General features: G+C 50.2%; 1 protein-coding gene across 1 annotated transcript in view; it reads right to left on the minus strand.

The window, feature by feature from the left end:
• LOC119396285 (trichohyalin-like) overlaps positions 1–14184 on the minus strand; it is a 110373-nt gene that overhangs the window by 13007 nt on the left and 83182 nt on the right. Inside the window, 5 exon segments of the mRNA XM_049417029.1 lie at positions 2085–2216; positions 3872–4007; positions 4780–4982; positions 9486–9659; positions 10807–14184. Coding sequence (XP_049272986.1) covers positions 2085–2216; positions 3872–4007; positions 4780–4982; positions 9486–9659; positions 10807–14184 — 4023 coding nt within the window.

The raw sequence follows: 14184 nt of genomic DNA on the forward strand, positions 1-14184 counted from the left end.
CGACCCTCAAAAGATGGCGGCCGCAGCGGCCATCTTAGTAGGAGCACGATAAAACATTAGCGTTTAGCGAAGAAAAGTGAGCGTTTTCTTTCCATTCGTTACGAGCTTGTTATGACAAAATTGTTCGGACAGATACTGCTTAACGTTTGTCTTTGTATTGTTGGTATCCTTAAGTCTTGGTAATATTTAATGGAGACCAGCTCAATAATGCTCATCTCGATTTCTTACTTTCGTCGGGAACAACGATATTTTATTTCATAATTAACCTAACCTACACTACCAGAGAAAAACTTCTCTAAGAGGACACAAACCGAAATAAAAAATCTTTTTGCGAGATTAAAGGGGGGCAAAAGCTGACTTCACTTTTGCCGGTGAGGAATTGTGAGAGCTTCCACAACTGATTTTTTAGGTCCTCCTTGGTTATAACAAGATCCACTTTAAAAAAATCACAGCATGTCCACGGGATGAATGATGATGAGTGGGGCGAAGCTCCGGAGGGAATCATCGGTAAACCGTGAAACTCTTCCGTGAAATTCGCACACTACATCATATAAAGAGTGTGAAACACCGTGTACATATTAAACATCAAACTTTTATTGTACTGTTGGTTTACGTGGTCCCTTCATTATCACCGCTTTGTGATCGGTGAAATGCAGGGAAAGTGTCCGCTCCCGAGAGAAAGAGAAAGCGCACCAAGAGCGAGCGCCTCGTCTGCCTCCATCCGGCGACTCCGAGCGAAAGAGAAAGCGCGCCAAGAGCGAGCGCCATTTACGATCGCAGGCATCCAATGACATGCGCCATTCGCATTATACAAGCGCCATCTGTCATCTTTAAACAACAACTCTAAGAAATACATGAAATGCCATCTAGGCTCTAAGAAATACATGAAACGCAATCTAGTGAACAATTCATTAAACTAGAGCTGGCTACTTACATATATACTACAGAGGAGGGAACAACCCACACCCTAAGGAGCTTCGCCCCTAAAATAGAAATCATTTAGAGTACCGTATTTACTCGACTGTAACGCGAGGGTTGACTTTAGACAGTTATTTTTCTAGGTAACGTTGCTTTAGGTAGCAAATATCTGGAAATACAAGATCGCGTTACATTCGACTAAATACGGTACTACGTATTCAACTTCAGGAGAGTGTATGACCCCCCTCTCCGCCAAAGACCAACCCAGCACGCTGCAGACACTGGACGCAGTAAAACAGGGGCGAAGACCACGTACTATTGCCAATGGAGCCGAACATATAACGGCATACCTAGATTAAGTGATGCTTAAAAGCCTCCATGGCTAATCTAGTTATATTGCAGAGATCTGCTGCATGACCAGATAGTTTGCACCTAAAAGCTATGCGATAAAAAGCACTGAAAGAAGTAAATTAAGTTTCCATTTCGTCCTTTAACCAAACGACTGCAAGACATTGAAGACACCTGGAATAGTGCCATTTATATGTCTGCTACGAATTGGTCACCAAGCAAGGGGCCGCTTCAACCAAGAGTATTGATAGCCATAACAATGAATGAATGAATGAATGAATACTTGTCATGTATAGGTGGTTTCTAGGTTGCGATCAAAGAGGATTTTAAAAAATGCTGGAGTGGAACTTATGCCTTGAAAGTGAAGGCAAGAATCCACATTTTTACCGGTGACAAGATAAAACGTTAGCGTGTAGCGAAGAAAAAATCAGCGTTTTTCTTACACGCCCTGCCAGTTTAATATCGCTAATTTTTTGGAACATGTAGTGCTCGACGTGTGCCTTTGTGTTACTAGTTTCATTAAGAAGCCTCAAAGTCTACTCAAATTTTATAGAGGATCAAGTGATCATTACTTGTCTCGACAAGTTACTTTCGTCGGGAACAACGATCTCGTACTTTATAACTAGTCTAGCGTTTAACACAGCAAAACCACTTTATCTCTAAGCGGGCACTAACCGAAATGAGCATGCTTCCGACACAAACCAGGCGCAAACCGTGGCTTTACCTTTGCCGGTAATGCGATTCGAGAGCTTCTACTCCGGCATTTTTTAGTCCTCTTTGGTAGCGCCAGGTTACTCAGGAATAGTGAACCAACCAACCTTCTCCTGGGCTTCCCTCAGCAGGCACTCTTGGCGCACCACTTCAGCCTCACTCTCGGCTGTGATCTCAACGCTCTCTCGAAGGGCCTCTTCCAGGGCCTCGATGCGTTCTCGCTGCCGGGTCACTTCCTCCTGCAGAGCGTCTCTCTACTCTCAGCATTCCGCCCTCCCTGGCTCACTAGGTTCAGATCGTGAGCAGCCCGTTCCAACGGCCAAACCTCCCGCAGCCTCCGGGAACAGCTCTCAAAACTCAAGTGGGACACAAAAACCGAACCAAACTAACAACGCAAACCCAAACAAAAAACAACAGACACAACGAAACAAACCCAAAAAACACATTGATTCATCTACAGGGCAAACGGAAAGGTTTGAAACAACCAAACGGTAAGAAACTCATTTTCGTCCTTCAACTGTCGAACTTTGACCTTGACCAACAAAACTTTGACCTTGACCGTCATCAAGATCCTTAGCCTGTGTCAGCAAACACTTAACAAAACAAAGGGCATTATCGAAGCTTCACATGAAGCATCAACAAGCCAGCATTTTCCTAATGTCGATGTCCGAACTTTAAGGGAACTTTCCCAGCAAAGTTTTAAAAAAAATCGATTGATTCGCTTAGTTAGTTCTTGGGGGTCATACAGTACGTCCGCTGCGCACCGTAGTAAACACACATGCTTATAGAACAAGCGAAAGTGAAATAACGCTGCAACGCGTTGACGACGAGACATATAAGTGTATATATGTATATGCAACATGTAAATGTCCTTCAGCGCCAGCGAGACGCATCTCGTCTCGTTTCGTTTTTTTAAGGCAGTTATAGTTAGCTTTTACTCCACGGCTTCGCGGTAACTCACTCATCGTGTAGTAGTTAACGCTTCTTAGGCAACTGCGACGAAATAGGTAATGATAAAACAGAACTAGCGCGTAGGTTTTAGTGCTCGGCATTCACCGTTAGATGAGAGGCAAATCCAAAAGGCTCACGACGACAGACACCTCCGAGCATGCATCGTTTTTCCGAGCCCGAAAACCAACGCCCCCGGCGCGAGTCTCAAATGTCAACACAGAATGTGAACGTAACGAAAGGAACATTAGAAAAAACTCGAGAAGAAACTGGCTGGACCAGGCGCCTGCGAGAGAAGAAGAGCAACAAAGACAGCATAGATGACAATTGATAGTTTCGTGCATGGTACAGGAGCCTGTAATGAACAGAGAATGCGGCGAAGTGAGACACACGTGGAATGTTACTTATCGAGTGAACAAGTTCGCAGAACCGTTAAACAAGAGAATTGTTAGCCCCACAAAGCATTGGCGACCCTGTTTCCGCTTTTCATTTTTCATTTGGTTCCCGTTAATTCGTGGAAAAAGCGAGTACCCGTCCATTAAAAAATTTTTCTTTTCGAGGGAAGAAGGGATAGGGCACCAGACTTTCAACTGATGTGCGGAAAATAAAACAGTTGAAAGTCTGGCACCCTATCCTGTCTTCCCTCGTTTTTTTCTTCCTTGTCTCAGCTGCGACACAAATATTTCGTTAAACACATCGTGTAACGCATAGACAACGTTTTTTGCATATTGAGTGCACGCTTTTATGCTATGTACTCCTGTGCTTGAGTTATATTCATCAGTGAGGTCTCAGTATGGTCATCAATTAGGGCAGCTTCTTCAATAAGTCCTGGTTGCTGATATATACTCCAAGGAAAAGAAACAAGCCCCTAGAAGATCAAGTACCCAGATCTTCTGGTTGAGGGATGGCGTCATGACCAAAGAAACACAAAGACGGCCGCACTCACTTGAGCTTTGGAAGCTTCTCGACCGAGGTCTCCTTCTCTCCGGCGAGCTTCGTCCATCATCTGGGCGCTCCGCGTCTTGTCCGTTTGCTGGCTGCGCTTGAGCGCATTCAGCTTGCTGTCTCGGTCCTTTAGCGCCCTGTGCGGGACACAATAGGACAAAAGTTATAATTAAGACAACCGCAAACAAGCGCCACTGGTACGTCACGGAATCATACCTTGCACCTGATAAGTTCAGAAGTTTCGATCAGATGACAGAAATGGCCCGTTTGGAGTTTTAGAAAAGTAGATGCTCACACGAGCACGGCGACTAGAAGCTATCGATATGCTCTCGCGTGTAAAAAGTCACCGAGTCATTTTTAGCTAACGCTAAGCAGATCATAGGCAAAATCCTATGGTATATGAACCACTCTTGAAATCTCTTCAGTCACTCTTGATTCACTTAATTCACCTTATTATACGTTCATTCACTCTTCATTTACTTTAATGAACGTTGATTTACGCCTAAATCTCTTGATTCATTTTTCGTTCACACTTAATGCACTTGAGTCACTCTTGATTCACACTTAATTTTCTTGATACATTCTTGATTCAGACCTAATTGACTCGATTCGCTCTTGATTCCCATTAATGTGCGTTGATTCATTGTTCATTCACTTTAACGTACGTTGGTTCGTATTAAGTTCATTTTCAATTTACTTTGAATTCATCTTAAGTCGTATTCTTAGTCATTTCCAATCAGTATATCTGTACTTAACGTCACGATACTTTCGCTACCACACGCGTTCACGCCGCCGCTGGACGACGTCGCCGGACGCCAGATTTTTCGACCGCTGAGTCTAATAAGGCTTTCGCCTTAGCAATCAACTGTTCTCCGCCTTGTTGTGTACGCTGAAGCAGGGCGCACTCACTCTTGCAGCTGCTTGATCTGTGCGTTGAGATTGACCTTCTCTTCCTCGAGGGAAGACATGATCTGGAGCAGCCGCTCCAGCTCGGCCTCGTTGGCTCCTCCCGTCGGTGGAGGCGGTGGCTGCCTCGTCTCCAGCTCGGCGCAACGCATCTTCAACTCGGCCAACTGCCGGACCAGTTCTTGCTCCGTCTCCGTGCTGCCCGCCTGCCGACGCAGAGAAAACATGTTCAGTGAAGCATCGCACAGTTAGATGTCACTGCAATAGTTTGAATGCGCTTAAAAGACGTGGACGAAAAAGAGGACGAGACAAACGTAGTGCAAGAGAGAGAGAGCTACATATGTTTCCTGCTTCCTTTAATTCTCGTCTATTATACGCGTCCGTACCTAGCAAAGTTCGAGCAACTCACCCAAGAACCTGTGTCCACAGTTAAGTGACGTGTGAATTCGGAAACTTGGCACCAATGACTTGCCCTACCAAATACCTAACGTAGTGGCTCTCAAATGAGAGTCCGCGGACCTCAGGGGGTCCAGGAAGCCATTTTTGGAGATCCGAGAAACCCATCCTCGAAAATAAAAAAAAGAAAAGAAAACGCTCTTTTTGGGGGCACATTATGTCCCGTGACAGCGGCCCCTTCTGATTTTTGGCATGCTTCACCGCATGAAGTTCTTCCATAGAGAATGGAACCTCCATTTGCTGATCGTCGTCCCCAGGTCCAGATGGAGTGACCTATGCTGCCTTACGTCACCTGGGTCCGAAGGCACAATGCTGTCTCCTGGACATATTCAATCAATCTTGGCATGATGGCGAAGTCCCCGACGAGTGGAAGTGCAGCCGCCTGGTACCTCTGTTGAAGCCTGGAAAGTCTCCGCTGGATTTGGCATCATACCGGCCCATCGCACTAGCAAGCTGCGTCGGCAATGTCATGGAGAGGATGCTGCTGACACGCATGGAATGGTACCTAGAACATTATAACATCTATCCTGATGCTATGGCTGGCTTTCGACGGGGTCGATCTTCAATCGATAGCGTCATTGACTTGGTTACCTCCGTTCAGCAGCAGAAAGCTAAGAAGCGGCTGTCGGTAGCACTCTTCTTAGACGTGAAAGGTGCCTATGACAACGTGACCCACGAGGCCGTTCTCGAAGCTCTCGAAGCAGCAGAACTTGGAGGTCCCGTCTTTCGATGGGTAAGAAGCTACCTCACAAAGAGATCCATGTTCGTCCTAACAGAAGATGGGCCTACCAATAAGCATTTCACAAGTCGTGGGGTGCCACAAGGTGGCGTGCTGAGCCCGACTCTTTTCAACCTAGTTCTGGTGGGGCTCACCGAAACGCTGCCACAGACGGCTAATATATCTCTCTACGCTGACGATATCTGCATCTGGGCGTCCGGCGTGACACGGCCTCAAGTGCGCGCAAGAATACAGAAGGCGGCAACATTGACATCTGCATACCTTCGCCAGCAAGGTTTGACTATCGCTACAGAAAAATGTGCAGCAGTGGCATTTACACGCAAACCGATGTGCTTCTACCCAGTGTGCATCGAAGGCCAATCAATTGCTTATAAGAGCAGCCATAGATTCCTAGGTGTCATCGTGGATCGCGACCTAACCTGGAGTCCCCATGTCGCACATCTGAAGAGAAAACTCATATGCATTGAGAACGTATTTAAGTTCGTTGCCGGAAAATCATGGGGACCATCCGTGCATTCAATGCTGCAGCTTTATACAGCCCTCTTTCTCGGATTTCTACGGTACAGCCTTCCTGCCCTGTCCAACACGTGCAAGACTAACATCCGTGCACTACAGAGCGTGCAAGCCCAAGCACTTCGGACATGTCTTGGCCTTCCAAGATGCTCATCGACAGTTGCAACTATCGCTATCGCACAAGAACAGCCGGTCGCAGCTCATATCATCGTTGAGACGCTGAGAGCGTACATGCGGCATTTGTCACGGCTACCGTCACATCATTTAGCGTGTTTGCCAGCGCGGAGGCCCCATGCTTCATTCTGCGGTATTGTGACAAGACACTACGACATATTACCGCCTGGCTTCAAACCTGCGATGCGTCCGGCATCTGCGTTGTGGACTCTCCATCAAATTGAAGTGTGCTTATCGGTTCCTGGAATCGTTAAGAAGGCACGCATGTGACCGCTAGCCCTGAAGCAGTTGTCTTTGCGTCTGTTGGAAGAAACCTACATTGACCGCAAGCATGTTTACACCGATGGCTCCACTAATTCCAACAGCTCTACCGGAGCGGTGGTTGTTCCATCTGATAACGTACTGTTACAGTTCAAGTTTTCGCACATCACGACGTCGACAGCCGCAGAACTCGCAGCGCTTCAAGGTGCGGTCAAGTACATCCTTCAGCAGCCACCTAATCGATGGGCCATCTTTTGCGACTCCAGGTCAGCCTTACAAACACTACGGTTTGCTTTACGGCACGGATTACACGAACAATCCGTGTACGAGATAAGGCACGACTACCACCAAGCACTCGAGAAAGAACATGACATTATATTTCAATGGCTGCCGAGTCATTGCGGAATTGTCGGCAATGATCGCGCGGATGAAGCTGCACGATCGGCTCATGACCAAGACCAGCGGACACCCATACCACTCTTGAGAACAGATGCCACGTGGCGACTACAATCACTCGCACGCCGTATCACTCTTCTACAATGGAATACGCCGGGTTTTTCCAACGCGCGCCTGTATTCGATTGACCCAAATTTACAACTTCGTTTGCCATCCGGGCTCTCAAGACGCGATGCAACTTTACTGTGCCGCATGTGGTTGGGCGTGGCATTTACGAATGCGTATTCGAATCTCATTGGAATGGCCAGCAGTGCGGCATGCAACATTTGCGCCTGCGAGGAGACGCTTGAACACATTCTATGCCACTGCCCATCATACCAAGCTCAACGACGTAGTATGGAAGTCAAGCTCCGTCACCTGGACTCAAGACCGCTGACAGAAAAGAAGATCTTGGGACCTTGGCCTACGGTCTCGCATATGCGCAAGGCCACGAAAGCCCTCTTGTGCTTCTTGAGGACCACAGGACTTCACGAGCGCCTGTGAACTAACAGCGCGAGTTCGTGTTGTGTAGTTTCAAACTGTTCATCCATCCCTTTCTTACTCTTCTTCTTTCTTCTTTACCCTTTCTTTTCTATTATTTCCCCTTCCCCCACCCCAAGTGCAGGGTAGCCAACCGAGCCAAAGCTTGGTTAACCTCCCTGTCTTTCCTCTTCGTATCTCTCTCTCTCTCTTCACCGCATAACCTTTTGCATTGCGGCGGAGCTGACTTATGTCAGCTCCACCGAAATATGCACGCAGGCATGCCAGACTTGCATATTTGAAGAGCAACCATAGCTCGAAACAGGTTGAATGTGGCTGCAGACCGCACAACTTATTGACAAGCTGCTGAGATCGAATTGTTGTGGCCCTTCAGTTTGACCATTGTTTGCCAGGGAAAAATAAAAGGCACCTATTTCACGCTGCATGCTGTGTTAATTTATGACCCCCCAATTTCATCGCACGGCAAGGGGTCTCTCACCATTTCCACCATTCCACAAGGGGTCCCGAAACATCCATGGCTGAGAACCACTGATTACCTTTGAACAGCATTGCAAGCACCAACAAGTTAATTTTTCAGCGCACACACGCAGACCCAGAGTAATGTGTACAGTCATGTGGCCCAGATATAATGTGTACATAAATTCTTGTTTCGTAGAGAGCTGCTTATGTTGCTAAGTCTTGTTAATGCACGATAGCGCTACTGTCTTTACTGAACCACATAGATTCTGCGTTATTGCCGGTTCTACACCACCTTGCGCCTGGAAGGAAGGCAAACGCCAAGAGTACCGACACGAAATTTGAATATTTTTGTATTGTTGCTCTCAATAAATACACTGATGTCGAGAACCCTAAAAAGAGTATTGTGGTGCCTGAGAATGCATCGAATATATCTTTAATACCGCTACTTTAAAAAAATACATATCGAAAGGGTGGCTTCTCAGTGAGGTGTTATCGCAGAGTGACGTCACGGGGAGACCAACTCTCGACGTACTAGGGGCAGATCTGTCATCTGCTCGTGGTACATGTAAACAACGATGAGTGAATTGTCGTCCAGCGACGCCGACAGTGATTTCTGCGATTTAGGCTGCATGCAGGACGCAGGATTCGCAAAGTCAGCGCAACTGTGTTCGACTCGTCGGGATAATGTCATTCGCGGTGGGGCTGGCTTGCAGATGCTCAGCGACGAAAAGTTTGAAATTTTATACGTGTTGTCCTACTCCGGTGTGTGGAGAGCGTAAGCACTGCATACCAAGGAAATGAAAAATGTCCCTTCTGTGACGCCTCAAAATCGTGTCAGTACTCCATTAAAGCGCGAAGTAACGGCCATCAATTGTCAGATACTTTTTTTCGGCAACGCGGCAACACCGCCCATACAACAGCTAAGCTGACCTTCGGTCCCTCTTATTGCTATAACAATTAAAGGGACACTACCGACAAAAATTCATCGTCACGTCGCCGCCCGGCTCGGTATAAGGTCCGAATGCGATAATATCTGGCGGGGTCACTCAAAAAGCCAAGTAACGCTCTCGCATTTAACAATGGCGCACCAAGAGACACGAGCAGAGTGTGTACAGGGGGTGAAACAGTGGGAGTTGTGAGAACGCGCTACAGTATAGCAAGCTGGACGAACCTTTTGCATGGCAGCCTCTGCCTGCTCGAGTTTCTCCTTCTTCTTCTTGAGCCTCTTTTCGAACTCGTCCAGCTGCTTCTGCCGGTCGTCCAGCCTCTTCTTGAGGGCCTCCAGTTCGGCGTCCATCTTGGGTGGCGCCTGAGCACCCTTGGCACGGAGGTTCTGGATCTCCGTCTACGGCGGAGCACATGATAATCAGCGGTCAGTGAAACTCGTAGCGAGGGAATGTTTCTTGAGCTGCATGAGGCTCTGGCTTGCGAATTGCGCTTGCGCTCTTTTGTACAGGATAGCGTGCAGAGAAAGAACGGCAGGAATGTTAACCAGACGCAAGACTAGTTTCTTACCCTGCGCTAGATGAGAGGTATTATTTAAGAAACGAAAAGGGTGAGCAGAGTGAGGGAGCGTTAGTTGTGCGAAGACGTTAGTGTAGGTACGACGTCTACAAGTGGCCGCTGAGGATGCCTGACCCTAGAATTTGTGGCAGCAAAGAATGCGTGCAATGATTTTCAAGCATGTATAGAAAACACCCAGTTATTAAAAAGAAAGCCATGTCATTCAATGCAGTTGATGCGAACTTCCTACGTAACGGTCTTTCTTTCTCGTTTCATAAGGTTATAAGGCATGTGCGTCTTCTGTCAGAAGTTTTTGACAGGGAATTTCAGCAAGTCTAACCGTACAGTAGTCGCCTACTGAGTAATCAGTAAGCAGATCCTGCAGCATATGGCTCTACAAACTTCCGCAGCCTTCGCATGTTTAGCTGTTTATGTTTTTCCAGGAAATATACTTTCCTAGATAGGCGTTCTTTTTTTGTTTTGCGCTGGCTTAGCGGCACACTTTGCACTGCGTGATAGTATCCGAACTACGCCACTAACAGGAGAGCGTTATTTTTTCCAAAATCGGTCTCACTAAACTAAACTGACATGTCATTAAACAGCATGCCCAATTTCAATATTTACCACGGACATGCAAAAATCATAATGGTCAAGGTATAACGAAAGCGACATGCAGTCAGTCATGCACATCGTGAATCACACAAAGAGGATTGTGACTCTAGCGTTGAAGCAGAACATAACGAAAAAAGCATTTTCTAAAATTTGCAAACTCGACAAAGTATCGAACTAAACATCAGAAAATGAACCGCAACGTTCAAATCAAGATCGTACTCGGAACGAAAATAAGCCAGAGGAACTGAGGAAAACGATCCACTTAACCATCCACCAACAAAACAGAAGTGACGTGCCACTACTTCCAGGTTTGAGGTAACATAACGGGCGTGCTGGGGGTGGTCATTCGCTGACCGAACACACGTGGCGCCACTGACCTCCCTTCGTTCGATCTCCTGAACCAGCTTCTCCAACTGCTCCTGGAAACGATCTCGTTCCACTGAGAAATTCTTGATTTCCGCCCGAGACTGTTCGAGCTGCTTCCTCAGCTTCGACGCTTCCTCTCTCTGGCTCTCCATTTCCACTTGCATCCTGTCCAATTCTCTCTGCAGCTTTTCGCGCTCACCTTCCTTCATTCCTCCGGCTGCCTGCTGCTGCAGTTGCTGTTGCTGCTGCTTCAGCATTCGATTCGCCTCCCTCAGTTTCGTAGTCTCGGCCTGCGTCTCTTCTGACTGCTTCTGCGCGTGAGCGGCCGAGTCCAGCGCTCTCTCCAGTTTGGCTCTGAGTTCCTTGTTCTCCGCCTCGAGCTTCTGCATCTGCTGGGTGCTCTTCTTGAGTTCCTTGTGCAGGTGCTGCACTTCTTGCTGCTGTTTCTCGATCTCGCCCCGTATCCTCGCGTCCTCCTGCGCACGTGCGGCATTTTCCGTGCCACTACGTCGTTCCAGTTCGGCGACCAACTCCTGGACCTCGATCTGGAGCCTGTTTCGTTCCTGGGAGGTCTTGCGCAGTTCCTCCTGTACCTTCTCGAGGGTCTCCTGCAACCGTTTCGTCTCCGCTCGAAGGCTTTCCTGTTGATTGCGGTCCTTCTGCGTGCTCTCCTGCACGCTCGAGATGTACCGTTCGGCGTCCTCAACGTCCTGTTTCAACCGTTCCACTTCCATCTGTAATCTGCTGTTCTCGGCGACCGTCTTCTGGAGGTCTTCCTCGGAGCGACCCAGAAGGTGCCTGAGACGCTCGGCCTCAGATGTACTCTTCTGCCGGTCTCCTTCGCTGGCCTCGTGCAGCGAATTCAGCGTCGCCTGAGCCTTGTTCAGCTCGGTGAGAAGAGAATCCCTCTCCTGGATGGCACGGTCAGCCCTCTCACGAAGCCTCTGACATTCGACCGTTAACTTTTCGATCTCCTGGCGTTGCCTATCGTCCGCCGCCACGGTGGACTTCTTGAGTTCGGCCTGTGTAGCTTCCAGAGCCCTGCGCAACCGCTCATTTTCGGCCTGTTGCTGGGTGCGCACATCCTGAAGTTTCTTGACCTCGAGCTTGGCACCTTCGTATTTGTCCTTTGCTTTTTCAACCTCGATGTACAGACGCTCGATTTCATTAGCGTGCGCCTGTCGTTCTTCTTGGGTGACACCTTTCTCCGACCGCGTTCGGTCGAGCTCGGCTTTGAGCTTGGCACATTCCTCGCTTGTTTTGTTGAGTTCCGCGAGCGTCTTTTCGTACTTGTCGCGCATCTTTTCGACGTCGATACGCAGCCGTTCGAAGTCGGCTTGAGACTTGTCCTGGACATTGTGGTACTTTGCCATTTGCGCCTGGTAGCGTTCCAGTTCGGCCTGCTGGCTCTCTTTCTCCGACTGAAGGCGATCTTTCTCGTTCTGCGTCTTGCGAAGCTCGGTCTGTGCCCTATCCAGTTTTTCGTAGAGCTTTTCCAACTCCACCTGCATTCTTGCTAGTTCTTCTTGGGACTTTTCGTGATGCGTCTGCGTCTTCCCCACTTGCGTTTGGATGCGGTCCATATCTAGAGACATGCGGTCTACCTCGGCTTGCAGCCGATCGCGCTCGGCTTGAAGACGGCGCGCCTCCAGCTGTGCCTTATCCAAACGATCGCGGGCCACTTCCAGCTCAACTTGACAGCGATCGAGGTCCTGTCGCGTCTTCTCTTCGGCCTCCTTGGTCTTGGCCAGCTGAGCGTTCGTTCTCACATACAGATCCTGCAAGCCTTCAAACTCTTCTTGAGATCGCTTGTGATCTTCCTTGGTCTTCGCCAGCAGGACCGTACACTTGTCCAACTCCAGGGCCAAGCGGTCTGCCTCTGCCTGGCCCTGGTCCAAGCGGGTCTGAGCTTTGAAGCTTTCCGCCTGTGCCCTGTCAAGCTTCTCGCGGAGCTTGTCCTGTTCCAGTCTGCACAATTCCCTCTCTTCCTGGGCCTTCTGCAGCTGCAGCTGGAGTTTGTCGGCGCGGTCGCGCGCTGCCCGCAACTCGGCCTGTGCTGCGTCGGCCTCGGCTCGTCCCCGCTCCGCTTGGAGCGCCGCCTTGTCGTGCCTGTCACGCATCACCTCAAACTCTGCTTGGACGTTCTCTCGCTCCTTGTGTGCCTTGGCTAGTTGACTCTGGAGTAAGTCAAGACGGTCTCTCAGTGCGTCCGCTTCGGCCTGGGCGGCGTCGCGTTCCTTGTGCAGCCTCTGCTGCAAAGCCAGCGCCCTGTCGGCCTTCTCCCTGGTCTGCTCCAGTTCTGACTGCAGCGTGTCCTTCTCCTTGTGTGCCCGCTGAGCCTGCAGCTGAGCCTGTGCCAACTGCCCTTGTAAGCCCTGCACCTCGTCCTGGCAGCGCTCGCGGTCGGCTGCCAGTCTCCTCGTCTCGGCCAGTGCCTTGTCCAGCTTCTCCTGAAGCCTGTCGGCTTCCAGCTGCGCCCGATCGAGCGTCGCTTGCGTCTTCTCCTGCGACACCTGCGCCTTGGTTAGAGCGCTCTGGACGCGCTCCAGCTCGGCGCGAAGCGTCTCCGCTTCGGCCAGCGCGGCGTCCCTGTCGGACTGGCCTCGGGCAACGATGCCCTGCACGCGGTCGTACTCCTCCTGGAGAGCCTCTCTCTCGGCCTGCGCGTTCTCTAGCTTGGCCTTGAGTCGGTACACTTCCCCTTGGGAGCGCTCCAGCTTCTCCTGCAGCTGCTCCTGCTCGCCGCGCGCCCGCTCCTGCTCGGCCTGCGTCATCCTCAGTTCAGCTTGCGCCCGGCGCAGCTCGGCCTGTACGCGGTCGAGTTTCTCTTGGGTGCGCTCGTCGGACGCGTGCTGCTGCTGTTGCAGCGGCAGTACGCTGGTGGCGCTCCGGTACGGCGACGACGTCACCGTGGGCTGCTCGAGGCGGCCCACGTGCTCGCGGAAGCGATCGTTCTCGAGCGACAGTCGCGCGTGCTCGCCGCGCAGTCGCTCCCAGTCGGCGGACGAGCGGCTCACCTCGGCCTGGATCTTGTCCAGCTCGGCGCGCGCCTGTCCCAACTCGGACTGGGAGTTCTCGAGACGTGCCTCCAAACGCTCCTTCTCGGCGTTGGCCTTCTCCAGGCGGCTCTGCAGCTTGTCCATCTCGCTCTCCAGCGCGTGCATCTTCATGCGGTACTCGGCCAGCTGGCGCTCATGCAGGTCCCGCTCCTCGTTGCGTTCTTGTTCGGCGCGGTCGCGCTGCTCGCGCAGCTGCACGATCTGCTTGTCCTTGTCGCCGATGGCCTCCTCCAGGCTGGACAGGGCGCCCTCCGAGGTCGAGTGGTGCGCCTGGATCGCCGACAGCCGCGCACGCGCCATGTCCACCTGGTTGTCCTTCTCCTTCAGCAA

Source organism: Rhipicephalus sanguineus, chromosome 6 (genome assembly GCF_013339695.2).
Source record: "Rhipicephalus sanguineus isolate Rsan-2018 chromosome 6, BIME_Rsan_1.4, whole genome shotgun sequence".
Taxonomy (NCBI): domain Eukaryota; kingdom Metazoa; phylum Arthropoda; class Arachnida; order Ixodida; family Ixodidae; genus Rhipicephalus; species Rhipicephalus sanguineus.